This window comes from Bradysia coprophila (assembly GCF_014529535.1).
Source record: "Bradysia coprophila strain Holo2 chromosome X unlocalized genomic scaffold, BU_Bcop_v1 contig_12, whole genome shotgun sequence".
Classification (NCBI taxonomy): domain Eukaryota; kingdom Metazoa; phylum Arthropoda; class Insecta; order Diptera; family Sciaridae; genus Bradysia; species Bradysia coprophila.
In genome coordinates, this window is record NW_023503293.1 from 2,179,119 (window position 1) to 2,206,166 (window position 27,048).

The 27,048-nt window shown below is 34.1% G+C and overlaps 2 protein-coding genes and 1 long non-coding RNA gene across 5 annotated transcripts in view; all 3 read left to right on the plus strand.

The window, feature by feature from the left end:
* Positions 1 to 914: 914 nt before the first annotated feature.
* LOC119067591 (UPF0462 protein C4orf33 homolog) lies at positions 915 to 2,890 on the plus strand. Of its 2 annotated transcripts, XM_037170690.1 has the most exons (3): positions 915 to 1,000; positions 2,128 to 2,210; positions 2,291 to 2,890. In XM_037170690.1, exon 3 carries the CDS (start codon positions 2,305 to 2,307, stop codon positions 2,845 to 2,847), a length of 543 nt encoding a protein of 180 aa, XP_037026585.1. In that variant the 5' UTR covers positions 915 to 1,000; positions 2,128 to 2,210; positions 2,291 to 2,304; the 3' UTR covers positions 2,848 to 2,890. The 2 variants fall into 2 exon arrangements, with proteins under 2 accessions (XP_037026585.1, XP_037026584.1); XM_037170689.1 differs by having other exon boundaries at positions 2,128 to 2,890.
* A 3,088-nt stretch (positions 2,891 to 5,978) lies between these two features.
* LOC119067598 lies at positions 5,979 to 25,959 on the plus strand. Its single transcript, XR_005085966.1, has 3 exons — positions 5,979 to 6,202; positions 13,792 to 13,801; positions 25,949 to 25,959. It is a non-coding gene; the product is annotated as an uncharacterized LOC119067598 (long non-coding RNA).
* The window catches only part of LOC119067582, a 134,242-nt gene continuing 130,191 nt past the window's right edge, over positions 22,998 to 27,048 (plus strand). For both annotated transcript variants that reach the window (XM_037170677.1, XM_037170678.1), the window contains exon 1: positions 22,998 to 23,443. The gene's annotated coding sequence lies outside the window, so the exon portion shown is untranslated. The remainder of the gene's footprint in view (positions 23,444 to 27,048) is intronic.

Genomic DNA, 27,048 nt, shown 5'->3' on the forward strand with positions numbered 1-27,048 from the left:
ATGATCCAGCAAGTGACACATACATTGACAAGAGAAACGCTTCACAATACGTTCGTTGTAGTGGTGTGTATCCGATCTTCACGCGATGAAAGAATAATCCATTCAAATGACATAAAATGTATGCATACATCTGCATGGAAGAGTGTGGATTATGACTCGAAATTGCAGAAAAAAAAATTTAACTTGTTCAGTTCAGACACACACCGATGACTTGTGCAGCCGCCTAAGCCCGAGGTGCTCTTACTCATCGTGATACGAGATAACAAATTACTTCACTGATATAGTAATGTACTAATTTTAATTCCAATACGTGCATTCAATGAGATTGTATTATGCAAATGAAAAGGTATGTCTGGCTTTACTTTGAAGATTTTAACGCGCAACACAATTTTTAAGCATTGAAATACAGTCACGGACTCACATCTTTCACCCGTGAAGAGTTTGTCTTTCCAATTGTGATTCGACCACGGCAGAGTAAAACCAGGCAGGATCTCTGAATTCGACTATGGACGCTATCTAGTAGCTCTATATTTTGCGAATTAAATTTTTTAAATTTTCCTTAAGTCACGGATTCGACGTAATTTTAAACATTGACACATTTTCTGTGCTTTACTTGAGTTTTTTTTTATTTCTCCATATGAAAATACATGCAAAATTCACTCGAAAATTTGAACCAATAATCCACAACAAAAAGCGTGTTGTTTTTAAAATTGTCTTGCGTGTTACAAAAAACTGTTTAGTTGAGCTGTCAAAACGGCATTCATAGAGTCATAACCAAAAAATTATTGTTGACGAAATGTTCGCAAAAGCGTTTTTCTTCCATTTTTGGTTTGTGTCCGTGCTGCACGCTCAGAACCTCTTAAATAAGAATTCATATACAAAATGTATTGCTCATACAGCCAAACGGCATGATACGAGAAACTGGTTCTGTATATTAGTTGATAACGTTGCGTAGCGATCAGTATTGTCATGTGTTAGTATGACAACAGCATTGACAAAGGTAATTTTAAAAATGAATTTTGTGTTGAAAAATTTTGTGTTTTGCATATTTGGAAAAATATTAGGCAATTTCCGGTAAAATATAATGTGTGCAGTTTAATGATGTCATAAAAATGTAGCCAAGTTGAACCTCAAATGTTTTTTTGTAAATGAATCAAATGAACGTAATCTAATTAACGAGCTGGTATTAGCAAACCATTATACAAATATGTTTTACATATTTATACAAAACTAGAATCACTGTCATTAACAAATTAATGATTGCCATTAAGCACAGTCAACCAAATTTCGGAATTAGTTCGGGGTTTTGGTTGCCACTTCAAGTGCGTGTTGGATCGAAAGTGTGACTGTGTAAAATTCGTTTCCCCTTAAAACTTCGATCACGATTTCGTCTAACGAATGGGAATTTGGGAATGATTTCTCTTAAAAACATTGAGAGCTTATCTCTCGTTGGAATTAATTATTTTGTTCCGTGGTCAACAAACTATTCCCAGTTTAATAAGTAAACAACTACTCTATTCTAGGGGATAGATTTGTGAAGTGGAGGGTTCGTTAAGGGTGTCTCATAATTGTAGGAACTGTTAACGTCTCAGACACTTGATGTTTTTTTTTTTTACAAAATCCAGCTTGACGAAAGCTGTGACTTTTGTAGCCAAGTACCTGACAAGACAAGTTCTAAATTTAATCCGATATAATCGGAACTCTACTGTCAAGTTCCGAACATATTCATTTATAGATCGTATTTTTATGGTTGGGAGACAGTCAGCCATTAAATGAAATTTTGACAGAAAATGTATGGACTGTGTCAAAATTTCATTTAACGGCTGACTCCATACTTGGTTTGTCAAGTTCGATATTTCTTGTCCTGAAGGTGACTATATTGCCAAAAAAGTAGCCATGACATCATATATATAAACAAAAACTTTAATTATGTTTCATAGCACTGCTTCTAGCATGAACAAAAGATATTCGACAGCTGATGAAATCACAGTATGCACTGCGTTTCTTTTGTATGATGACTTGTCACTTGACAATTCAGTGTTCACGCTAGGAGCAGTGCTGTGACAGTTTAGATTTTAGGTGTTTATAAAAACGAATTTATTCTAATGAAAATCCTTAAATTTGTAGTTTTCTTCCGACCATCGAATTTACAGCAGATTACTGAATTTCACTTAGACCCTCTACAAGAACTTAGAGAAACTTAAAAGACCGTAAGTTGAATACAAAATGACGACTTTCATCAAGGTTTCAATGAATGTAATACTATTTGTGAGTCTTTTCGCAAAATCAGTTCTATCCCAAAAGATGAGCTATACGATCAACCAGTTATGGGACAGTCGAACGGTTCCCGAACATGACAATGTCTTTGTGCAGTTCGAATATGTTGATAACAGTACCACCAACACCAGGGACTTACAAATTAAAGTACAGGCACCATTCTATGACGATCCTAACATTAATGATACGGTGCCGAAAGGATCGATGGATAAATTGTGGGAATATGAAGTCGTAGAGGTATTCCTTCTGGGATCCGACGAAAAGTATCTGGAAATTGAATTCAGTCCGAAAGAGCAGTATTTGTTATTGCAACTGCAAGGATATCGTAATGTGATCAAGTCTCCACTGTATATCGACAATTATTCGGCCAAGATCGATGGCAAAACGTGGTCGGGAACGTACGTGATACCATTTGAATACTTACCGCCGAATGTTGCCAAATTTAATGCGTACGCAATTCACGGAACGGATGATGCTCGTCAGTATTTGGCTCTCTTTCCGACTCCATTCGGAAAGTTCAAGGAACCAGATTTCCATCGATTGGATTACTTTCAAAAATTCGAACTATAATATCAGCCAATTTTGAATAAATTGTTTTCTGAAAATTTGTTTAGTAACTTTATTTGTATCCGTTACACTTGGGAGGTGTCAAGCCGACGTTTTGAAATTCTTCTGACAACACCTACGACTCGGAATAGGTCAGGTATCCCTTAATCTAAAATTCAAGTCGACCTCAAAATATCCAAGTCTTAACTAAAATGGATGCACGCACACAAAAAAAAGAAAATTAATTCTGACTTCTGACAAAACAGATTTCATAAGAATACCTGATGTAATGAGACAGATCTTCAGAAAACTTTTTTGTCAATGAATTTTTGATTCGAAGGACTTTTTAATCGATATCAAACTGAACAATAGTTATTTACGATAAAAAAGCACGTAAAGCACGTATAGTAGTTTTTTAATTGAACACATATTAACCTGTTACCAGTAATATTATCGGATCTATTACTTCCATCGATCAAAGTATTTTTAATCAGTTGTTTCAAATCTTGTACTTCAATTTTTTTTATGAATTTGACTATATGAAGGACCATATTACCGAGAGCTTGTCATTATTTTTGTCGTCGTTATCGATAACAGATGATTACCCGTATGAGATGTTTTCTTTAACTTTAGTGGTTAAGAGGAATCACCACTTGGCTAAATTGTAGCCTACATTTCTGCGTTTTTTATTATTTGATCGGCGATATCTTTAAAAAGAAAAAGTTTTTCAAAAATGTGGAACCATTATTTTCTGTAAAAGTATGTTAGCTTTAAATGAAAAATATTTTATATAGTTTTATGTGCTATGTGCAGATTATGCAAATTTTAAAATCTGCACGATTTTCTCGGTGCACATAAAACCTATGGCTAAAAAAATATTTTTCATTTAAAGCTAACATACTTTTACAGAAAATAATGGTTCCACATTTTTGAAAAACTTTTTCTTTTTAAAGATATCGCCGATCAAATAATAAAAAACGCAGAAATGTAGGCTACAATTTAGCCAAGTGGTGATTCCTCTTAAAAATCGTTCGAGAAATTTTCAAACCTCCAATCGGCCGTATGGATAGATGTTAAAACGCATTCCCCTGGAAGGGCTGACATTTGAGGTCTAGAAAAATGTAAGGACTTCGACCAATCCATATTAATGCGTCATGAGTTTTCGAGCGTTCAGAATGGACACAAACCAAAAATTGTAATACTGAAGTAGCAAAAGACATTCTGAAGTGACAAAATAGTGCGATGAGCATCACAAAAATCACTTTTTGAGTTTTAGTCAAGCTCCGTAAGGTACACAAATTTGAACTTTACAATACACAAACTAGTATCACCGATACATTGCAGATGGCGTTGCTTCCGACCCGTTGGGTCCGCGACATCTGTTATCATTTCTCTGTTGGGTGTCTAAAACATACATATCTTGATTTTCTTGGGTCCCACTAGCGATTCTTAAAGCTCTTGCCAAGAAACGAAGATTGGCGTAAGAAATTGAAGAAAGGTCGCTGATAGAGGAAAACAATATGGAACCGAAATCAAGCTATACAAAATCAGTACGAAATCGGTCTCTAGTCAAATTTTCATAGTTCTTAAATGGACTCAGCTCAATTCAGGCATCTAAAGTATTTTCAATAGACTTGATTATCACTCTTGTCACTAGCGAAAGCATCTCACCTCGGGTGATGCTCTAGGAAAGAAGGAAAAATTAGAGGACTTGTGGTACATAGTGAAATTAGTAGCTAGGCTGCAGGGACGCCAACTTGTGTTTGGGAGTAGTGGTGCTCATACAACAAGCGAATCTAGGAGTAGTTGTGCTCTTTCAAGTAAAACTGGAAAGATGTAGTGGTGCTCATCATTCGAGTAGTGGTGCCCGAGCCTCGCTTGTCCTTAGAAGTCGTCACCCCTGCTGTTCATGGCTACAGTTTTTCTAAATCCTAAATTTTAAATTTTTCCATTATTTTGAAAGAAATTTCATCTTTGTTGATTTTTGATTACCCTTTAGATACTTTTTTTTCCGGGCCTACCCAATGGATTTTGCCCATCTTCAAATATTATACATTCTACGTATCTTGACCTAGATTTTTGCTCTGTTTGTTGTATATGTTGTATGATTATCGCCATAAATAAACACACATGAGCGGTGTATTTATATGTTCAATATCAAAACATCGAAAAATTAGGATAGAAAGTCGATAGTCCTACAGTAATTTCAATTTCAACCTTAACCAGTTGATATATCGGTCAATAAATTGACAAATAATTAATAGAAAGACAATAGATGATTACATGTTACATATAAAGTTTATCAAAAGATGTTTACATTCTTGACCTGGAGTTACTTCGAAGAATCCATGAACAACAATTATTTACTAAGATTTATTCATTGCTCAACAATAAATTGGGGTTGGTAACTGGTTCACCAGTACAGTAGAACCAAAAAGGCCTTTGGATATTTATGTTGTCGCAAAAATGTTGTAATTAATTGGATTTTTTTCTTGCTGATGCTTCAGGTAGATTGCGGAACATTACCAAAGAACAAATAAGAAACATTTTTCAACAAGGATTAACCTATTAGATGTGAGATGTTCATTGAACATTGTTTAATATCCTGATTGTGATTAGAAAAATATGAAATTGCGTTCGGAAATCAAAATAGGCATTTATCTAATTAGGACATAAATCAAGCACTTTTGGTGGGTGTTAAAGGATACAATGCACAATATCAACGCACTGCAAGCGTGAGGGATCGTAGTGACAGCTGCCAAATATTGTAATATTTTTCACAAACTTGAAATGAGTTGTTGATAATATGCAATTGCGAACACATGCACAACTACATAGGCATGTGGGGGTAAAGAAAGTACTTGCAGAACAGATAACTATAATTTAGTTTGGAGCAGCAACACCTTTACAAGTTCACACGGTAGCCGGCTGTGAGGTACTCAAAAGAAGTCGGATTCGAAAAATTAATGATACAGTTAGATTGCAAACTACATGAACTACTAAATCGGATGCAAGTGGGGTTGGGAAATTTCAAGTTGGTAAAATCGATCCACTATTTACACAGGTTTTTTTTTCTATAAAAATAATTCTGACAGGCAAGTCTGTATGAAAATCCAACATAACAACAAGAAATCGTTACATTTTTGTACAAATTCGAATTTTTTAACGTCAGATTTTTCGTCCATAAATGCCGAACATAACCCTAAATCCTGACAATAAAGGCAAATGTCAAACGATAAAGGTAAATGCAAAAATAATTAAATGTCGACTCGATAGATTTTGATCAAACAAAATGCCAGTGTGTAGCGCATGATCTCAGGACTCCGACAAAGCCATTAGTTTTCCAATTGGACCAATATCTCCTGAGAGATAAGACTTTGTTGTTTTATCAACAAAAATCTTACCAGAAAAATTTTAGGAAGAAAGGTATTATTAAAAATGCGTCAAAAAGTGGCAACCAGCCGGTGAAATGAAATTTTACACAAAATGTCAACTGTCAACATAATTATTTAGCTTGTGTGGAGAAATGTATAAGAATTTTAATCCACCGACCTCATCTCATCGTTGTTACTTGACTTTATTTAGTAAAAGAACTGCTAAGCTGTAATCGCACTTTAGTTCTCCGTTTACTTTTTGACAATGAGACATGGGAGGAGCTTCAACTGTTCGTTCGTAAACGGAGTGCTAAACGCGAAAGTGCGTGAAGCCCTTAAGTGCTAAAATGTATGTAAAATGTAAGCGGTGTGCACCCAATCAACGACGAAAATGAAATCAAATCTTCGTTCATGTTTATGACGAGACGAAACAAAAGTCACGATAACCTTGTTATGAAAGTAGCTATTTGTACATTCGGAAATCGAATTGTATACGATTGTTCATCTTTTATTATTTTCTTCTCATCGATGACACCTACACGTTTGGGACGACGGGGAAAGGTAGAAATAACAAAAAGATAGAATTTAAAATTTAAACAGATTCCTATTTTTGTGTTGGCAAGAAATTATTATTTCATATTTCATCAATGTACTTCAAGTCGTTGTATATACCAGACTGGAGAAGTCATTAATATATATAAATACAATGAATTCCCAATTTGGTGTAGCATTTCCACACCGATTCCCTTAGCTCTGTAAAGTTATTTCTCCCGAAGGATGAGCGTATATCTAATCTGAATGCTAAGTTGAAACGAAACGAAAAGTATAAATGGAAACTCGAATGTTATTCAAAGGAACGTTAGCGAGTTTGGTAAAATACAAAAGCTGTAGCATCTCTATCCATATAGCACAATAGTGTTCATAACTTTACAGTAAATAGCATTGAGCAATCCTTTAGAAAATTGTATAGTATATGATTGATTCGCTGGCGCTGGTAAAATTGGTTCGGATTCACAATAAATCGTTTGTAACTCTTCGTCATGATAACTAGGTTTGTTTAAAAAGAATTGTGGAAACGTTTTTTTTTTCACTTACAATGCTTACAATCACTTAAAACTTATCAATATTTTAAGAGGGTTTAGCTCGAATAGAACGTTCCGTTCCGTTCAGATTGTAGCAAACTTTAACTGACGACCATAGTTTCGGCTGTATGTAAGCCATCGTCAAACTAGAAATTAAGTTCATACATAGCTCCTATATATCACATATACATTCTAGAAAGAAATCGTCGACAATGCTAGAAAATTCATGAAAAAGCATAACAAAGAAAACTATGAGCAGAGAAACACTTCAGTTTCATATGAACGATAACAAGTTTGTATTTAATACAGCCAGAGGCAGTGAAATTTCAGCATGAATTCAGCTGCTCCACACAAACAATCGAAACTGCTTATGTGTCTTGTTATGGTGTTATCAATGTTACTGCATGTATGGGTGAGATGAAAAACAGCTGAAGCAAATTCATGCTGAAATTTCATTGTCTCTGACTGTAGTAAATTTCGATTGAGTGGAGATGGGCAAGAGGCCCTTTTGTGTATGATTTAAAATGCATAAGTTGACTATTTTATCTAACAATCCCACTAGAGTCAGAGGCAGCGAATTTTCAGCATGAATTTGCTTCAGCTGATCCACACAACCAATAAAAACTTTTGTACGTCCTTATACGATTTTACCACTACCGCACGTGTGCGTGTAGCACCTTCAACCGGATAAATAGGTCTACTACATATATGTGGATCATCTGAAAAACAGCTGAAGCAAATTCATGCTGAAATCTCACTTCCTCTGGCTGTATTTGTTTACATTTAATGTAAAAACGTTTAGTCAACGGCTTAGTTGATTCATCTTCCACCTGGCCAGCAGTCGTTGAACTTTTCTCGAATTAAGTGATGCATCACGTTGATGTACTTGGTATGTTTATGGAACTCCGGATTTTTGAACAAACGAATCATGCTCAAATTGAAGCTATTCTAGCCAGACCAGTCTTCCTTGACAGCATGAGATGACGGAACGTATTCAGCTTCAGTAAATGGACAGCGCCACCCATTTTTGTAACTGAGAGCACCATGCTATTGCCCCTGGTTCTTACATCAGAACGAAGCCAGTTATGGAATTTCTCGTCACTTTGAGTAATGAGACTGCCCACAACTTCCCGAAACAAACTGACAAAAACATCACAGCCTCGAAATATGGGTTCAGCGAGGCAGCTGTGGACTCTGTCTGATTTTAGGCATACTAAATTTGTAAGCAACGTGTATGCGGTCGTTAGGTTAAGTTTTCGATCGTCGGAGAAGAGCGAACGAATCCATATCACTTTTGAAACTATATCTAGCATCCGCAGCAACCTTTTTTCTTTAAATCGAAGCTGTGCAATTCAGAGCATATTATGCATGTTAAAGTGTCTATTATTGTTGTCTCACAGTGGGTAGCAATTCGATGAAAATCTGCTAAAAACTTCAATAAAATTTAAAAATGTTACAAAAAGAAAAGAAAAACAGTGCGAACGAAGTGGTTACAGAGGAAGTCAAACACCCTTATCATATTCCATTAAATTGATATTAAAAATTTAAAACAATTTGTTTGAATAAAAACGTGACATTCGTTCACTTGACAAACATTGCGGAAATATTATATTAGAGATGCGGTGTAAAGTCTTTGAAAGTCTTCAAATATATACAAATATATAAAAATACGTGATATACACTCACTTTCCATGGGCTCTGTATACAAGTACACAAAACATAACACATTTGCTTTTGTATGGTGTACCCCACGTTAAGCCACCCTTAAAAAATTTATTACACCATTTCAAAAGAAAGATATAAAATCTTCGTTTTATATGAACGTTCTCTTATCGAAACTGTCCCTTTTTCTCATGTGATGACATTTTTAGTGGCAGAAACAGTAGATAACACAATATTTTGAAAACTGGATAAATAAAACGAGTTGCGGGAAAAAAAACCGAGAAGGAAGACGGGAAAAAAACAACAACAAACCGTAAACTGTTTTCCGAAGAAAAGAAATAATTTTCGGTTTTATTGTAGTTGTTAGAGTTTTTTTTATGTTTAAGTCGCAGGAATTGAAAACGTTTGTTTTGAAGTTGGATCTGGAAATTCAAGATGTTGGTATTTTCTTTTTGAGAAAGACATTTTTTGTTGTTGTAAATAAAACTTCTTTGATAAATAGCAGAGGCTTTATCAGAGATATTTTATGCTGGAATGCATCTTTGGATTGGTTCTAGTGCCACAGAGTTTTTTTTATCAATTAAAAACACTTTCATTTAAGGAGTAAAGATGTGCTGAAGATACATTTTAAAAATGTAAAAAAAAGTTTTTATTTCTCTTCATCCAGAAATTTTTAACAATATAGATGTACCGTATTATCAACTCACACTACTGCCATCAAATGACTAATTTATTGTTTCTCAAATCACCACAGAATTACGACCTGCGAAAACATTTGATGTGAGTGGTTTCTTAGCCAAAATAGATTGAGGAATTTGTTCATGTAATGTCAGTTGACAAGTGGATCAACACCGGTTTAGTCTTGATTTCCACCTACAAAAGAAGCACTCTTTTTGCTCTCCGTTGCCTACATGTTTGACATCGACCTGAAACGGCACAAGTTCAGCGCACATCGCATTTACTCGAAAAAGCTCGCCAATTCAGTCTGCACCGCACAATTCTCATGCAATCACATCCAAATGTCGTGGATACCACTTTGAACAATTGAAAAGAGACGTGGTTTGGCTAAACGGATGCAAAACGGAGGAGTTTTCTTGTAAGGGGAAATCAAGCCTTAGGTTTTGATTTTTGTTTTTTACCAGTTGTCACACATTGTTGTTTTTAATTGAAAGGTTACGCATATTGCTTGGTCAAAAAGCACTTCACCTAGCCCAAATTACAGACCTTGGACATAAATTTGACATAAAAAACCCTTACCGAACGAGCTAATCTTAATCTATTCAAATGTGAAAAACTGACTTCGCGCAGTCCTCCGATTTCTATTATGAATGCTTTATGAGTAAATAAACTGATTGTGAACCAGCTGTTTCTTATAATTTATATGAATTAAATTTACGTATTATTTTTAATCAGTCGAAAAAAGACCCCGCAAGACCTTGTGTGTTCACTTCCAAATTTACCGACAGCGCTAATGGGGTAGCGTTACAAATTGACACATGTACTAAATTGGGAAACGCTGCATTTTAGTAACTAGCCGAAGTTGTGTATTTGTCGTGAATGTGTTTATGCCAAACAAATGTCATTAATTAGTCCTATTTTTTAGACAATGAAAACTTAGTAGTATGACAGTTTAGTAGTACAAAGTCGAAATACTACTTTTTTGGTAACGACGCTGCAAATACTTATTCAGCCTAATTAAATGTCCTCAATTTGTCCTATCATAATCCACGTCGATATTAAGTGTAACAAGCTTCTGGAATGACTTATTCAAATCAACTTTAACTAAATACAAGATTTTTGAAAGCTTTGAAAATTATAATTTTTAGTCCTCAATTTGTCCTAATAGTATTAAAACACTATTACTAAGCTGAAAGGCATTTAACGATAGAATTTAAATTTGTACTAAAAGCGCTACATCTGAGTTCTAAAAATTGGGCTGTGCTAATTGGTTTATAAAAATTATCGTAAAGAAATGTCCTCAATTAGTCCTTTACTAAAATCAATATGGGAAATACGAAATGTCACAATAACCAAAATAAAATTTATTCAGGTTATTTCGCTTCAATTCCAAATTTTTTTTGTTTCGTTTACATGAAGCTAACCCTAGGACAAATTGAGGACACTTGTATTAGATAGTCGAAAGTATATCGATAACCGATAACACACCTAATATAGCAACTTTCTGTACTTTTTTAAGGAAAAAAGTTGTCAACATCAATTCACGCCGTAAGTGCGCCTCCCATTTCAAAAAACACACTGCATAGCGGGTCATTTTAACGCTTAGTTTTAGATATTTATTATATGATGTCAGTGTTATTTACTCCGTCAGCTGTAAATATTTAAATTTTTGGCGCACTTATGGTGTGAATTGTTAAACTCGAACTGTACTGCAGCTACTGCATGGAACTTAAAGTCATAAGCTTCGTAAAATGTTTCTTGCACTCAAAAGGTTGATGGAGGTCAATTTATTGAGTCAAAATTATTTTTAAGTTTCATAAGTATTTCTCATCCATCAATCTAAAATTCTAATAATTCTAACATTAAGTTGTCATAGAACTTCATTGAAAGGTGAGAGTAATACAGCCGTGACAATGAATGTAACGAAATGAGTATATAGCTTTATGTGTGCACAAACCGCTGACCCAACGTTTGTCTTTGTCTACGTATTTTACCGCAATCTTTTTCCAGTGTAGAATTGAAAGAAAGTCTCACTGGATAGATTTATGTACTGGGTGAACAATATCACGTACAAAATTTGCTTTGTACAAATAGTCGACTAAGACATTTTCTTCTCAATTTGCCATATTAACATAAGATTTCCATATGCGGTTGTACGCACGTATAAATGATATCTATGGGAACGGAAACATTTTCTTTTATCAAGTCAATTCGTTCGGCTACATAAAATATAAAGGGGCGTTGTACATAAAAGAAGCTCGTCGAAAATTTATATAAATTGTTTGCCAACACTTGTCTAAATGTAGAAAATTGTGAGTTTCAATTAAGATATGCATGTGATGTTCGCCTCTTCAGGACTTGAATAAAATCATTATTCCTCGACTATGTAATGTGTAGTGTACACATTGTATTTATATAAAATATAAAAAAGTCGGAGACGTATTGGAAATGGGAGATAATTTGGGAAGAATGCGTCATTGATTTTGACTTTTGTAAATATAAAGTCACAAAATTTAACACGTTGTGACTGCCATTTAACTGGAGAGTTCTTGCGACATATAGTCTTATTGTATGTAGAACTTATGTAATGTGTACATTCAGTATTCAGCCTTAATGCACGCTCATTATCATCCTACATTTAATGCACTTTTTCAGAGTACAGTAATGGTCTGTGAAATTTAGACATGGATTTACTTCATAATACTGTAGTGAACGGGAGCTTTGCGCCCACGATATGCTGCCGAACTCGCTTCGCTCGTTTCACATCTAGTGCGCAAAACAACCCCATCTACTAATTAGTTAGCAAACTAGCTATTTTTCCTCAAATATCATTTCGTGTAACGAAAAATGTAAAAAGATCACTGTGATGGAATTTGATTTTGTCGGTTAGTTATATCCAACTATTACGCATCACGGGTGTGATAGTCAACTATCACGGGTGTGATAGTCAACTATCACGGGTGTGATAGTCAACTATCACAGGTGTGATAGTCAACTATCACGGGTGTGATAGTCAAGTATCACGGGTGTGATAGTCAACTATCACGGGTGTGATAGACAACAGAACATTGTCTATCAAACAGAACATTTTAAAGCTCTTACGAGTGAGAAATTTGCGGCCAGAGCGAAGCGAGGGTCGTAATTCACACGAGTCGTTGTATTTAATTTATGATTTATGGTTGATTAAAAATCTTTCCGCAAATTTACAAGAAAATTTGCAAACACTAAAAGTATTTTTGATGGTTTATTCCAAAGATTTTTTTTAGATTACTGCCATTTGCATGCAGTCTCAGCCTATGAAAAAATAAATTGGACTCAAGCGAAAGAGTTTGTATCAGTGATTTGTGATCAGTCAAGTGACCTGACCCGCCCAAAAGGTGGGGCCTAGTAGATATAAATTTTGACTGTTAAAAATGTGAATTTTGTATGAAAATCGAAAGATTTTTTCGTCGTTATGTTTGATTTTCATACAAGCCTGTCTATCAAAATTATCTCTATGCAATTTTTTACTGTATGGAATTTTTTTTTTATTTGTCATCTGTCCTATTTCAATTTTGGCTGTCCTATCAAAATAAATTTGAATTATAATTGATGTGTTTTTGATTTTCGTAAAAATACAAAAAAAATTGTCGATTCAAAAGCTCACAAAGCTTAAAACTCACTTCTTTACCTGCCATATTGCAGATTAATTTATCATAAATTGCACGGGGCTATTAGTTTTCCAGCGCCAATTAATAAAACATGCTTTTTAGTTCCACGAACCTATTAACGATAACATTGGCATCGATATCCTAGTGATGTAGCCGTTGGTTATTTGGTTATGCTCCTAACAATGAGAGAAGCGGAGAAAAGGTAATAACAACGTAAACTTTGTAAAAAAACAAGTGCAACATTATGTAGTGTAGCCAACGTTTACTGCGGTCTTAAATGATTATTTCGTTTGACATTTAAACTTTAAAGATCAGTACATTCAATACCCTTTCTAGCAACCTAACTACATTCCTTTAGGTGGTAAAAATGCAACATAGCCTTTGCAATTTACATGTAAAATTAGAAATTAGTGAACAGTAAATGATTCCACAAACAAAGCAATAAAGTGGTAATTTGACAGCGTCAAAACGAAGTTTGTTTGCCAGAGAGAGTATTGGTACATTCCTTTGATGAGTTTTGAGAAAAATGTTAGTCGAACAATAGAAGCTGTAAATACCATAAATAAAACTATGTTTAGGTAACTCAAATATGTTTCAGCTTATTTCTGAAATAGACATCTTTCCATAATCGATAAAGATGAAGAGTCTTTATATTATAAGTATTAAGTATCTTCCTTGCAAATTGATATTCCTCAAAATAAGGTGAATTTCCCTGGCGATAAACTGATTTCCTGATCGGAAATAAACGGCCAATTAGGAATTTAAAGTCTTATTTCCCGGTATTCATCAGAAATTTCCACTCCACAAAATTTGCAAACTATGATGCCTCATCTTTTAAGAAATGAGACAAATGCGACGAAGGCGACATTTGTCATTAAAGTTGAAAGTTATTCATCATAAGTAAGCCACAGGAGTTTAGTATGATTCATTATTAATTTCCGAGCGACAGAGAGTAAGCCCCTATAGCCCATCTTGTTAATACGGCACTGCAAAATATACATTTTATCAGAAATGGCATACACTTTTTATCAATTTTTTACGCAGTTCTTTCAAGAAATCCCTGAAAATCAAAAACATGTGTCACTTCCAACGCTGTTCCTAGCTATATCCTATCAGGATAATAAGCTAGGATGTCAGGGATTATTGAGGAATTTTGAAATTTTGGGTACTTTGTGCTGGAGAAGTTTTGAAAGTTCCAAATCTAGAACACAATCAAAAATTACATTGAAAAGTCGCAAAATTCCAGAGTTCTGACTGGTGGACCATATGGATGAGGAACTGGGGACATCATGTACAACAGAAACAACTTTCTGTATCGTAACAGCAAGTGTCCTAACAAAATAAAAATTTAACTTTTGTTAATAATTATAATTTTTTCATTTCTAGCATTATATGGTGGGAAAGCGGAAAATCGGTTCCATATCCGCCACCGTTAAAGATAGGAAAGAGTGTGATACCTTATTTCCGTAGAGAATTTCATGACGAACAAACCTTCTGAACATCGTTTCTCTGTAAAAATTAAATTTCACGAGTTATCTCATTTTTAAACTCAACTTTTTTTCTGACATTTCGGAAAAGCTCGGAAAAGTCCAACGAAAATGGAAAATTTGGAAAACCAAAGTGTGTCAAAAAAAAACTTTGGACTTTCCTCTTTCATTTGACTTATGGTATGAGTCATGGCGGCTGCACAATAATTCATCAAACGTACCTAGCCCCCGGCTAAAATTTTGGGCTCCACATCGCATTAGACTCTGGAAGTCCATATTTACCGATAGTCAAATTTTCAGACCTTTGTCACAAAATACACTATGTAATTGTGTTTTGTATGGAGTAAAACCTCTACTAAAGGATTTCATGCAATTGTTATTTGATATTAAGGTAGATTCCTACGGCAGTGTTTGTTGTTATGACTCGTTCGGAATGTGACTTTTTGGTCAGCCTGAATGAAAAATAGTATATGTCACACGGAACAGAAAGGTGCGTTTTTGACCACGGTGCGGTGGTGAACGGAACTTCCGAGAATGGAGCGAAGCGGGCTTTTTTGTTCCGAATAACATAAAATTACGGTTTCGTGACTTGCGTGTCGATTGTCAAATTTTATGACCAATTGCAATTTGATTGAATTGCTTTTAAATTTCGACAATTTTTCCTTTTTTTTTTGAAAAAAAAGCGAAGAAATAATATTTCTCCCCATTACAGTGTTAACTCTCAGAAAGTCTGTAATTTTCTCTATTAAAAAGTTATTATGAAAATTCTCATCGGACCAAAAGTTATCTCCATTTTAATTTTTTCCACAACTTTGAATTAATTTTAAACTTTTCTTTCTGTAAATACATGTTGAGATAAGTGTTTCGTTCCATGTTTAATATATATACGTATACGTATAAAGTTCTCTTTGACTTGTTCGTTGGGCACCAAAGGAAAACTCAAAGTATCTAAAATTAGTCATTAAGTTGATTATCATCGGGTGATTATAATTTGCTCGAAAGGGGTGTGTTTGATTATGAACTTTTTAACATGAATAGAAAATGAAGGCGAGAAAAAAGAAAATAACATTCAGCAACCGGAAAAGGAATAGAACGAGATTTAATTAATGAATGTTTTTTTATGCTCTATAATTTGGTTTCTTGCAATTAAGGCCAACTCGGATTAAGATCTTTTAACCGGGGTGTTTGTCATGTTTTAATATAAATGGTTGTAGCGTGAATTTATTAGCTTCATATTAGAATTTTGTATCACTAAATTGTTCAACTCTATTATTGAAAGTGGTTCATTGAAATAATTAACACTTTTCTGTTGCTTGAAACACTTAAACAAGTAAACTGTCGTTAAATGTGCATTTGTTGAATGGTGTTTTACTTTTCAACTTTTTTTAATTTATTTTGTGAGTAGGTAAAACGGTCAGGGGTCATTCAAATAGCAAGCTTTCGAACGATCCTTGGAAAACCCTCAGGTTTGATTTTTGGTACTTGAAAGTTTGTAAATTTCACATAACTCATTTGCGTGTTATGTCGGCTTTTACATAAATCTACGAGTGACCCATTAAGGAATTGTTTTAACGTTACAACATCAGGGTAAGTTCGTGACACAGGAGTAGACATCTACTCAGTAGACTTCCACTTGTTGTTCGTATTCCAAATAACTGGAACCACAAAATTCTGACACCTTTCGAAGGAGACAATTAAGGTCGATATAGTTGGGGAGGTAATGATATTGAAACGTATCTTGCTCATGACACTTTTTTTTAAAGTTGGTTACTTCACGTCTGATTCGGTTATATATGACATTGCCTCCCCAATTTATATCTACCTTGGACACAACTTTACGGATTGTAGACCCAGTATTCAACTCTATTAAAAATTGATGCAGTACGCTTTTAGTGAACTCTCCATCCAGTCTCTGTTGAGAGCAATTTATAATAATATATCCGTCTTATATCGTAACTTACGAGTTGTTGTCTAGTAACTGTTACAACATTTCCCAAGGTCCCGATCACATTGAGGTAACACTATCGCTACACGATTTGAAAAACATTCGAATATATGATACAACAAAACTGCATATTTATGAATTCGCTTATAAATTGTAAGGGCTAGTTCACAGTTTGTGAGACCGTGCAAAATGCATGAAAAATACCTAAAAAATGAGCGTTTACATCATGCATGAAATAAAATGAAAAAATAAAATAATATTGACAGATCCCCCAATGAGGCATTGCCTCTTACATTTTCTGTGGTAAGTACATAGTTCGCGAAAAATCCTTGTAAAATAGGCCGATGCAAAATGATTGAAATATGTCGACAGAATATTGGGGCATCTGCCAAAATTTTTTCAAAAATAATCGTTTAATTTTTCATGTATCATGTATCATGTAACTGTGTACCAGCCCATCCATTAGGGACGTTCACAATTCAGTGTTGCCAGACAAAGTTGTAAGTAGAGAAATTCGCATCTTTGGAAGATAAATTTTATGTCTTATTTAGGAGGTACATTTGGGGGTGTCTGTAATACATTGCTCCTATATATTAAAGATTTAAGACCTGTATGGGAACACTGAATTGCGAACGTTCATTATCCAAGTCCTCGAATGATGAAAATTTGACAAAAAATGTGGCGTGAAATTTGAATGTTTTTATCGATTTATCGATTTATCGATTAGCTTTTCAGGACAGAGGTAAATCCTACCCTTTCTAAATGGTCCACACTATTAACTCTAAAATATGCATACTTGTCGAGTACTCCAAAATATGCATACTTATCGTACTGATTTTAATCTGATGGCAGCACTGAAAAAGCGGGATGTCATTTGTGTACGACCCCTAAAACGAAAATTATCGGTCAAACATTCAAAATCTCGCGCCGTATTTTTTGGTCATTTTACAGTGTATCGATTTTCAGGACATTCTTCACGAACTATGTCCTGAATCTCCTAATTATATTCACTTTATCGTACGTGTCGCCATAGCTTTTCTTTCGCATTAAAAAATCCATTTATTTACTAGAATAGGATAATCCTAAAATATATTATTCTCACTTCATCTAATATATATGTTAAATTATCACCAACCAAAAAACACAAAATATTATTCTCAATTTTTCATTTTTATGTAAGCAGCGAAGAACATCAGAAAAAAAAGAGAAAAGAAAATTTATTTCATATGACATTCCTATCAAGAAAAATATCTTATCGAAACATTACTATTCGCAACGAGGGGTAGATTATATTTGTCTTGGTCTTAATATTGATGGCAAAAAATTGACTTATAATCTGGGTGCCAATCAAAAAATAAATTACATTTAGATCATTTCAGATTTATATACAAAGAAAATTATATTTAATACTTAAATGGGTTGTTATTACATAGTTGCGGTTACGTATTGCCACTTTGTATTAACTACGGTTGAAAGAATACATTTTTTTACCAAAAAAAAATTTTTTTTTTTCTTTATATTTGTACACACGCACACCCATTTTTTATGTGCGTTGGGGGGTGTAAGAGTTTTTTACCACGGAAAATATTGCGAAAATGGTCTCTCTTTTTATATTATTTATTCGGCCGTCATAATATTTTTATGTGATGGTCAAATAAACTTTGATATTTTTGAGATAAACAATTAAGTTGAATACGTGCATAACGGGTACGTCGTAAATGAAACCAGAGATTTTAGTCAATTGCCCAGCTGCAAATATTTTTACACGCTTCATGATACGAAAACAGACGAAATCACTCACCGAAAGTTATCGGAAACCATAGTTTTTTAGTTCTCTCTTAGCAGACCTTGTAAACAGGTCTAGGGATATAGATGATGTTTTACTCGCATGCGACCTGTTTTGAATTGATGTATACGAAGGCGGAGCTAACTCTCTCACTTTCTTTTGCTCTTTTATGTTTTTTTCTGTTTTTCGTATCATAAAGCGTATAAAATTGTGTTCATCATATAATCACAGTATGTGTGTGAATTCGTATCCAACGAGAATTATTTTTGCATATGTGTATGTATGCGTCTCGACGAAACATACATACTTATGCAAAATAATTCTCTCGTCATACGAGTTCACGCGTATACTGTAATTTCGTGGTTTCTCTCCTTATGATGAAAATAACTATACTTTGCTAGTGAGGGAATGTGCTTGTTTTACTGTAAGGGCGAGGGAATAGTATGTTTTAGGAAGTATGAAGTGAAGTATATAACTCGAAATGTACTACCACTCGGGCAAGGGCTCGTGTACGTACATGTCTCGTTATATACTTCATGTAACATACTATTCCCTCGCTCTTAAAGTAAAGCACCGTACTATACACGTGAAATAATTTGATATCTCGTATCACGATGTGTAAAAGTACCTCGGGCTAAAGCTCATCTGGATACGAGATATCAAATTCCTTCACTGGTATAGCAATTTACTATTCTGACATAAGTCGTTGTTGTCTTTCTTGAAAATTTTTAAAACGACCCGTTCAGGGCATGGTAAAAAAAATCAAAAATGTGCTAGTCGGCAACAATAAAATATGTTCTAAGTGACCTGCTACGCACTAACGATTACAAAAAAAAAATTAAATGAAATCGATCTTGAATTTTGTTTACATTACATTACATTGAATGTTTAGTTTATTCATTTGATACCGCCTTAGATACGAATTAAAATTGTCGATTCTATACACCATTTATTTCCAATTAGGAAAACAATTTTTTGCAATTCTGTTGCGGAAATCAACGCTTACTTTAAATGTATTATGGGGCTACTTTTTCTACGGCGAAAAGGAGGGCGAAAATTTTTTTCTCATGCTGAAACCATGGCGAGAAAAGTTTGCTCACCCTGGTAATGTATGTGTGGGATATTTATGTCTGTTATAAACATTCACTGCTAAGATGTACAATTCATATCAGTGGTCATTATATTCTGAATTTCATGTTTTGCGAACAGTTGATTTCCGTGCAAAATTTAAAGTTCTTTAGTTGAATTCTGAGTCTTTTCAAACAGTTAATTCCAACCAAATTTTAACACAATTTTTGTCAACTGTTTTTCTGCTTGTCTTATAATACCACATCACTGCCTTATACTTTTTAAATAGTCATATGCACGCCGGGTATAGGTAAATCTATAGAAACACGAATAAGATAGTGTTGTATGAGTGGACCAGCTGAAAAACAGCTGCAGAAAGTTACGTCACAAATTTGGTTGGGCTTAACTGTAGTTTTTCTTAAAAAAAGAAACATTCGTCCCTTCTCTAACCATCCTTGATTTTTTCCGATTTCTTTGAAAACGGCACTGATACTGATGTCGGCGCGACTACTTGGTAGATAAATAACTATTTTCTGTATTTCATGATTTTTGAATAATTAAGTACTTCCGAATTGAATCTCTTCAATTTTTTTCTTCTAATTTATTTTCATTCTACAGGAAAATAACATTTTGAAATTAATTTTTAATGAAGGCGTCCATATGTTGTGCTTTTGAAAAATCATGAAATCAAGACTCATTCATTGACTGTAACCCTTCGCATCGGCTAACAATACCACTCGTAAAAGACACTTGGTTACGCAAATGATTGTGGGTGACGCCTTGTCAAAGTTCGTTTTCACTATGCAAGAAAGTCGATATCTGTGCTACTGTTTCCACAAACATTACGCAAATCTCTTGACAATTTCTTCTTGCTGAAATTAATATCCACAATCTCGTGTAGGAATCGGTAACCCTTTAACACGCTTAACTGTGTTTACATTTAAAGGCCGTCAGTAAAGGCCAATCGTGCATTTTTTTATTAGTTGAGTAAAATTGAACGAAATGATTCAATTATATTTAAATCTGCGAACAACAAACTTTTCGCAGAGTTGGATCATTTATTTTCCCTTCTTTCGACTTTAACTCATCGCTAAAGAAAAAATTTTCTGTTTTTTATACACATGAGACTAATAAGGCTTGCGTTCTTGAATTATTTTCTGATAGAATAGATGTGAGGTTATAGTCTGTACCACAAATACAAATATTTATAAGTATTTACGATTCACCTCAAGAGGCTGCAACCGATCTCATCGATTATATTGATACTACTCTTTTACTTTTTTTAGGCCCCTACGAAGTACCAGGTCTCATAGATTCGCGCTTGACTTTCTTACATTGGGAATTGATCTAGGTTTCCATGATTAGAAATGACAAATCAGCAAAAAAATGTCTAAAACATGTCCTGAGCTAAGGTTTTTTTGAGTAAATCTACGAAAAAATAAATTTTGTAAGAATAAAAGAAGCGGCAATTGGTAGGTATTGACTATTCCTTTCCAGAAAAAAATGAAAATCGAATCAGAGGATCGTGAGCCTTAGAAGTGTTAGAAGAAGAAGGCTTATCGGCCCTAAGTTCTTATTTCGCATACTAAATTTTAGATTTATCAAAGTTTTAAAAGTCACCGATGTTCCCAGTCAATTAAGTGATTCACAGGATATGATATTTTGGCGCAAAATTTGAATTAAAATTTTGTGCCAAAGTACCAATCATAAGAGAGGTGATATAGAACGGATTAGATTGATAAGTGACGATAAGTGGGGTTTTTAGGCATAGTCGTAAGCTTGTCCTCAAAAATCCCACTTTCATCACGAGTTGCTTACAATCGCCGTAGGATCATCCTGGGTCAAAGTATGGTAAACAAGGGAATTATGCGGAAAGGTAGATGAATTTGAGAGATAATGAATAAATGAAGAGAGTGGAGGGTCCAAGCTCAATTTTCTCCGTGGCTGATAAGGGGTCCAAACACGAGTAAGCATGAAATAATTATGCAACAAGCTGCGAAATCGTGTTGCTTTCGTCACTAGATGTATATGTGAGTTGCATACAAGGTGCGGAAACTAAGCTTTTGAAATGCAAACTCACTACAAATGTGTTTTTAATAGATTTCGTAAATTGTTGAGCTACTTTAATCAAAGAAGCCCGGCCTTTGAATCATTCACAGTCATAGTGTAAACAGAAAAATTTTGTATCGCGTCGGTTCTGTAATAATTTACACAATTTTCAAAATTATTTCCATTATCAAAATTCATAAAGCAGTTCTGGTGTTTCAGCATATGTATACTTAGCTTCATATTTTCGTGTTGTTACTTTTCATCACTAGTGATGAAATGCAGTTACATTTCGCCACTAGTAACGAAAAGTAAGGCCACCAGTGAACTAGTGGAAATAGACCCTCCATACGTCACCCAAATGAGTCATGAGAATGTTCACTTTTCGCAGCGCCGTTGCAGAACATTTTTTCAAAAATTAATTAGATTTCTAATTTGTTAGATTTTAGAAATCTAATTAATCTTTGAAAAAATGTTCTGCAACGGCACTGCAAAAAGTGAAGAGTTTAATTTGAATCGTAATCTCAACCTCACGACATAGCTGGAGATTCGATGTTCCAATTATTTCTCAAATAGAAAACTTAAATAGAGAAAAAGCTTATGGCTGTGTGAAACTCATCGAAATTTTAGAAATATTAAAAAAAAAATGTAAGGTGAAGCAGTGGTATTCTCGTTTGGGCTGCAACTCGTGAAATTACCTAAAATCAATCGTCCAAAACAGGTACGCAAATAGCTAACCTAACGCCGATAAATTTAAATGATATCGCATATATTTTCCGTTTAACGTAACCCATCTCAACCATACGAGTTGAAAAGACATTCCCACAGCCATTAAACCTATTCTATAATTGAATAACCATTTTACGCGCCAATTTTATATATTGCAAATGACCTTTTGATTTGTTTCCATTAACTTTCTGATTTTTTTTCCCTTTATCCCTTACCTTAAAAACATACAAGTTTTTGGGATATATTCTGGTTTGTGAGAAAAGTCCATTATCTTCAAAATAAACGATCCATATAACAAACGAGTTATCTTTTTGGTATCTTTTATTTTTTGATTTGTATACACATTTACTTTTACTACAGATTCAGTTGTGATATTACATTATATTCGGTTCAAAATACAACAACAGGAAAATCGGAAAATTGAAAGAAAACACAAATAAAATGAAAATCTATTTGTCCCTTTCGTTTTCAATTCACGCTCGTATAATGTAATAGGATAGGTACGGGGGTGATATGAAAAGGACAACATTATGTGGCTACTAAACATGGATGTTTTTATATACGTATCGCTATAACGTTTTCATTCAACATTCGACGCTCGGAAAAATTTTCCGTTTTATAACGTTTATCGTGCAAACATGTAGTCAGTTGTAGAAATGACGTTGACGTTGTAGCAAACGGGACTGGTTTTAATCGGTGTTGACTTTGGTGAACGTGAATTTTTTTCTCGAAAAATATTTACTGTGCGAAGTTTGTATATTGCTGTTTGTCATTTACGGGAAAAAAAAATTCAACCCCGAAAATTACGATTGTGTTATTTAGTCGGGCACGGAAAATGTGTAACTCTTGGATGTATAATAATACAAAACTGGTAATCATAGTTTATGAAGTGAAGTGTTTTTAGTGCCTATAATAGATAATTAATTGTGTGAATCAATAGAAATGTGTTTCGGTGATAAACGTTGATTTTTAATGCGTGATAATAATTAACCCAATGACATGGTCTATTGTTAATGGAATAACATTATTGGAATGTGTACACAATTCGTCATGGATTATCACGATAAGCATCAAAACGGTTTTTTTTATTATTGTACCGATGATTCGTTAAGAGTAAAGAAATGACATTGAACTAATATATACGAGATTTTAACCGAACTTAGTCGAAATGTCCATTTTTGCAGCTAAATGAAAAAGTTAACTTTACTTAAATGTCCATTTTTGTTAATGAAATAAAGTTAACTTAGTCGAAATGTCCATTTTTGCTAAATGAGATGCAAGTGTTTTAAACCATCAATCTGACTTGTTTTGCCTCAAACATTTTAATGGAATTGTGGATGTTAAAACTTTTTTTTATTTTTGTTTGTAAATTCTCTCTCTTAAATGAAGCCTCTAATTGCCAATCAATTAATGCTCATTGAATAGATAATCCGGTTTAACATTTAATCGAAAAATAAAATCTAGCCAGCTAATCCTGATGACCTGTTGGTCAGTATTTTTTTATACAGTTGCGGTGAATTTTTTTTTCCTGTTTTGGATGAATAAACGGCAAACGAAAACTTTATTTAACATTGATTCTCTTTTTGTATACATTTGTTGCTCGAAAATGTAGATTAAATCTGCTTTCGGAGTATATGTTGACTATTTAAGGGATCGTAACTACACCTGCTTTGCCAGGGCTAATTTTTAGAAGTTTTTATTCTGAAAATTCCGAAAAATTCTAAAAATGTTCCGAAAAACTCCCAAGAATATTTTCAGGATTTTTTCGGAATTTTTTTTAGAAGTAAAATTCCCAAAAAATAAGCGCTAGGTTACTTTGATTGAAGGGTCACCATTCTCAACCGATTTTCAAGAAAGAAATTTATCAGACGAAGTTTCTAATTTAACGAGTCAATAGGTATTATCGGCCCAACGATCTGTGATTTTTTCTCAAAAGAAGCTTAATTTGCCCCTTGGTCAAATTAGGAAGTGGGAAAAGTTGTCTTCCAATAATCAAATTGAGAGTCCACTCTATTTGTATAAAAAAGGAAGACCCTTCAAAGAGCTCTACCATGCGATGCCGCATAAAACCAAGAAAACCAAAACACAATCAACTATAACATGACTTTAAAACTATAACTCTCTTTGCTTTTCTTGATAACACAATAATTAGAGTAATTTTAAACTAAGGGCCATATTGGTATAACCATAGTGGTCAACGGTCAATGGGTAAAATCACCATGTCATAGTCGCTGTAAATATAAGAAATTTTGTTTCTTTTATTGATAAGACGAAAACTTGGGTATAGTTCTTGACAGATTTCCAAAATATAATATTTCGTCGAATCGACGAGAAATTAATGGGAAATATCGGCCAAAAGGTGTGAGAGATATTTCTGAAAATGTCAAACAAAATAATGCAAAGCGACAACCGTCATTTAAATGAGTTGCATTTTTTATTCATGAGATAAATAGACAAATAAGGAATATCCTCAACACTCAACACTCAGCACTCAATTGATTTCCAAACCAGAGGTTCTGAATCTGGAAAAAATATTGATACGTACTCCTGAAGAATAATGATGATGATGATAATCGATGGGTAGTTACGTAATTCGTTCGGAAGCTTTTCCAGTTGCGGACGTATAAATTATGCACGATTGCTCAATAATAACAATAAATAATAACTAGTCCGCTATACAGTTAGAGTAAGTTTCAGCATGAATTTGCTTCAGCAAAGAACGGAACTGACTAGATGATAGTGTCAATATGTCGCGCTGCGATATTGAACAAGATGCAAGAATCAGATTTTTCATTCAAAGTGCACTAGACTGAAATGTGGAGTGTTTTGGTGTTATGTTCGCAAAAGACTCATTCAGGCGCTCAACATATACAACACTATTGATGGTACAAGAACTGTGCAGGGATTTTATGTGCTCGAAATGACAAATACCATTTATTGCACATAAAATACCCTTTACAGCGTTTCATAGCATAAAATACTGTTATGTGTTTTACCCACTACTTCTACTCAGGCTAGCACTTACCTGCTGTAATTGTCAGAAAAAGGTACTCGTACATTCACAGTGAAGCGTTATTGTCAGCTTCGTATGGCATGTAATATATATTATGTCACTAGGACCAAAAAGATGGGTTTTTGACCCAGGTGGTGAATACTTCCCGATCTGTGCTTAAAATAACATATAATCTACGTGGGAAAAGTCCACCAATGTCCCTCCCCTCTCAATCTCCGATATCTCCGAAGTTTAAAAATATAATATCCAGAATTCAGAATAATTTAAATTCTATTTTTGATTACCATTGTTCAAAAAGGTTTGACATATTTATCGCTTTTTTTGTTGTTCCTATGTCTAAAGTTAAGCATGTTCTGAAAGAACGGGAAGACACTTCTGAGTTGATCGCGAAGGCGGTGGCGTCAAAGATTTTCTGTGGCGCCAACTAGGCTTGTGAAAGTTTATATGACGAATTCAACTTGACAAAAAAAAAAATTGTCTCCAAGCTAACAGAGATGTTAACAGCCTTCGTGAGTTTATTAACCTGGTCTTTTAGAACCTTTAAGAACCAGTCGGTGAAATGAAATTCTTATACATTTTTCCACATGAGCTGACAATGTTGACAGAATTTTTACACCAGCAATCAAACAATGTCACATTAGCTCATACATTTTCTGTCAAAATTTCAGGACTTTTTCTATCTCAGAAGTAAAATATTCTTTTAAAATCACGGAAGTTTCTTAGACACTGAAGCCAGTTCCAAAAAGCCTAAGGAAAACCAGATAGGTGGTCCAGATAATTTGCTTTCATCCAAATACTTCAAGAATGAACGAATGAACGAACTTCACTATTTAACAAAATACACATGCGACTATAATAATAACATTTCAATTGTATCAAGAGTTTAGCCTAAAAATGGCTTTTCTACTTAATTTATTGTTAGTGTGTTAGTTATTAACATGACGATGGGCGAGCGAGAAGGCGACTTAACAGAAACCTTTACTAATAATTGATTTGACTTGAAACTAAAGACTATAAACTGACAGCATAATTAAACAAACATGAGGATTAACTGTGAAAAGGACGGTGTTGGTCGATAATAATGTATAAATAAAACATTCCTAAGAATTCATCTCAAGGTCACAGGACATAGGTCAAAGGCAAAAGATCAAAATATTACACAATTTTCTTATAACTACGATTGTCTGACCTTTCCACTTCATAAGGCTAAAAAAGGCCCTGAATGAGACCAGGTCAATCTCACAGAACAATGAACCACCAGAAGTGTTCCCCCGGCGAAAAATCCTTCTTTTTTTCACTGCTTCCGAGGATGTAGCGGAACGGAATCCGACAGAGAAGGTCAAGGAAGTCTAAAATGTATATTCGTCAACATAAAAATTCAATAATTTCTTTTTCACTATTTACCATAAAGAAACATCATTAAGACATCCTAACTAGTCTTGTGGCATAAAATAAATTTACCTTGTAATCCGACATTGTATCATTTATTCAAATTTTTCGGATTCAAACATTCAAAACAAGCATGAAGAGCATTCATAATACGGACGATGAAATCAAAAAGAAAAAGCAAAAAAATACAAAAAACAAAAAATAAACCCAAATTTATTTCTTTTGTGTACAATCAGAAAATAACTCCATTTTATATAAACAAATCTAGCCCCCAACTCTAGAGGACTTGTAACTTCCCGTATTCATTTCCATAAAC

What these genes read in the sequence shown, in the direction of transcription:
- LOC119067591 (XM_037170689.1), top strand. Translation starts at nt 2,227, where the DNA reads ATGACGACTTTCATCAAGGTTTCAATGAATGTAATACTATTTGTGAGT.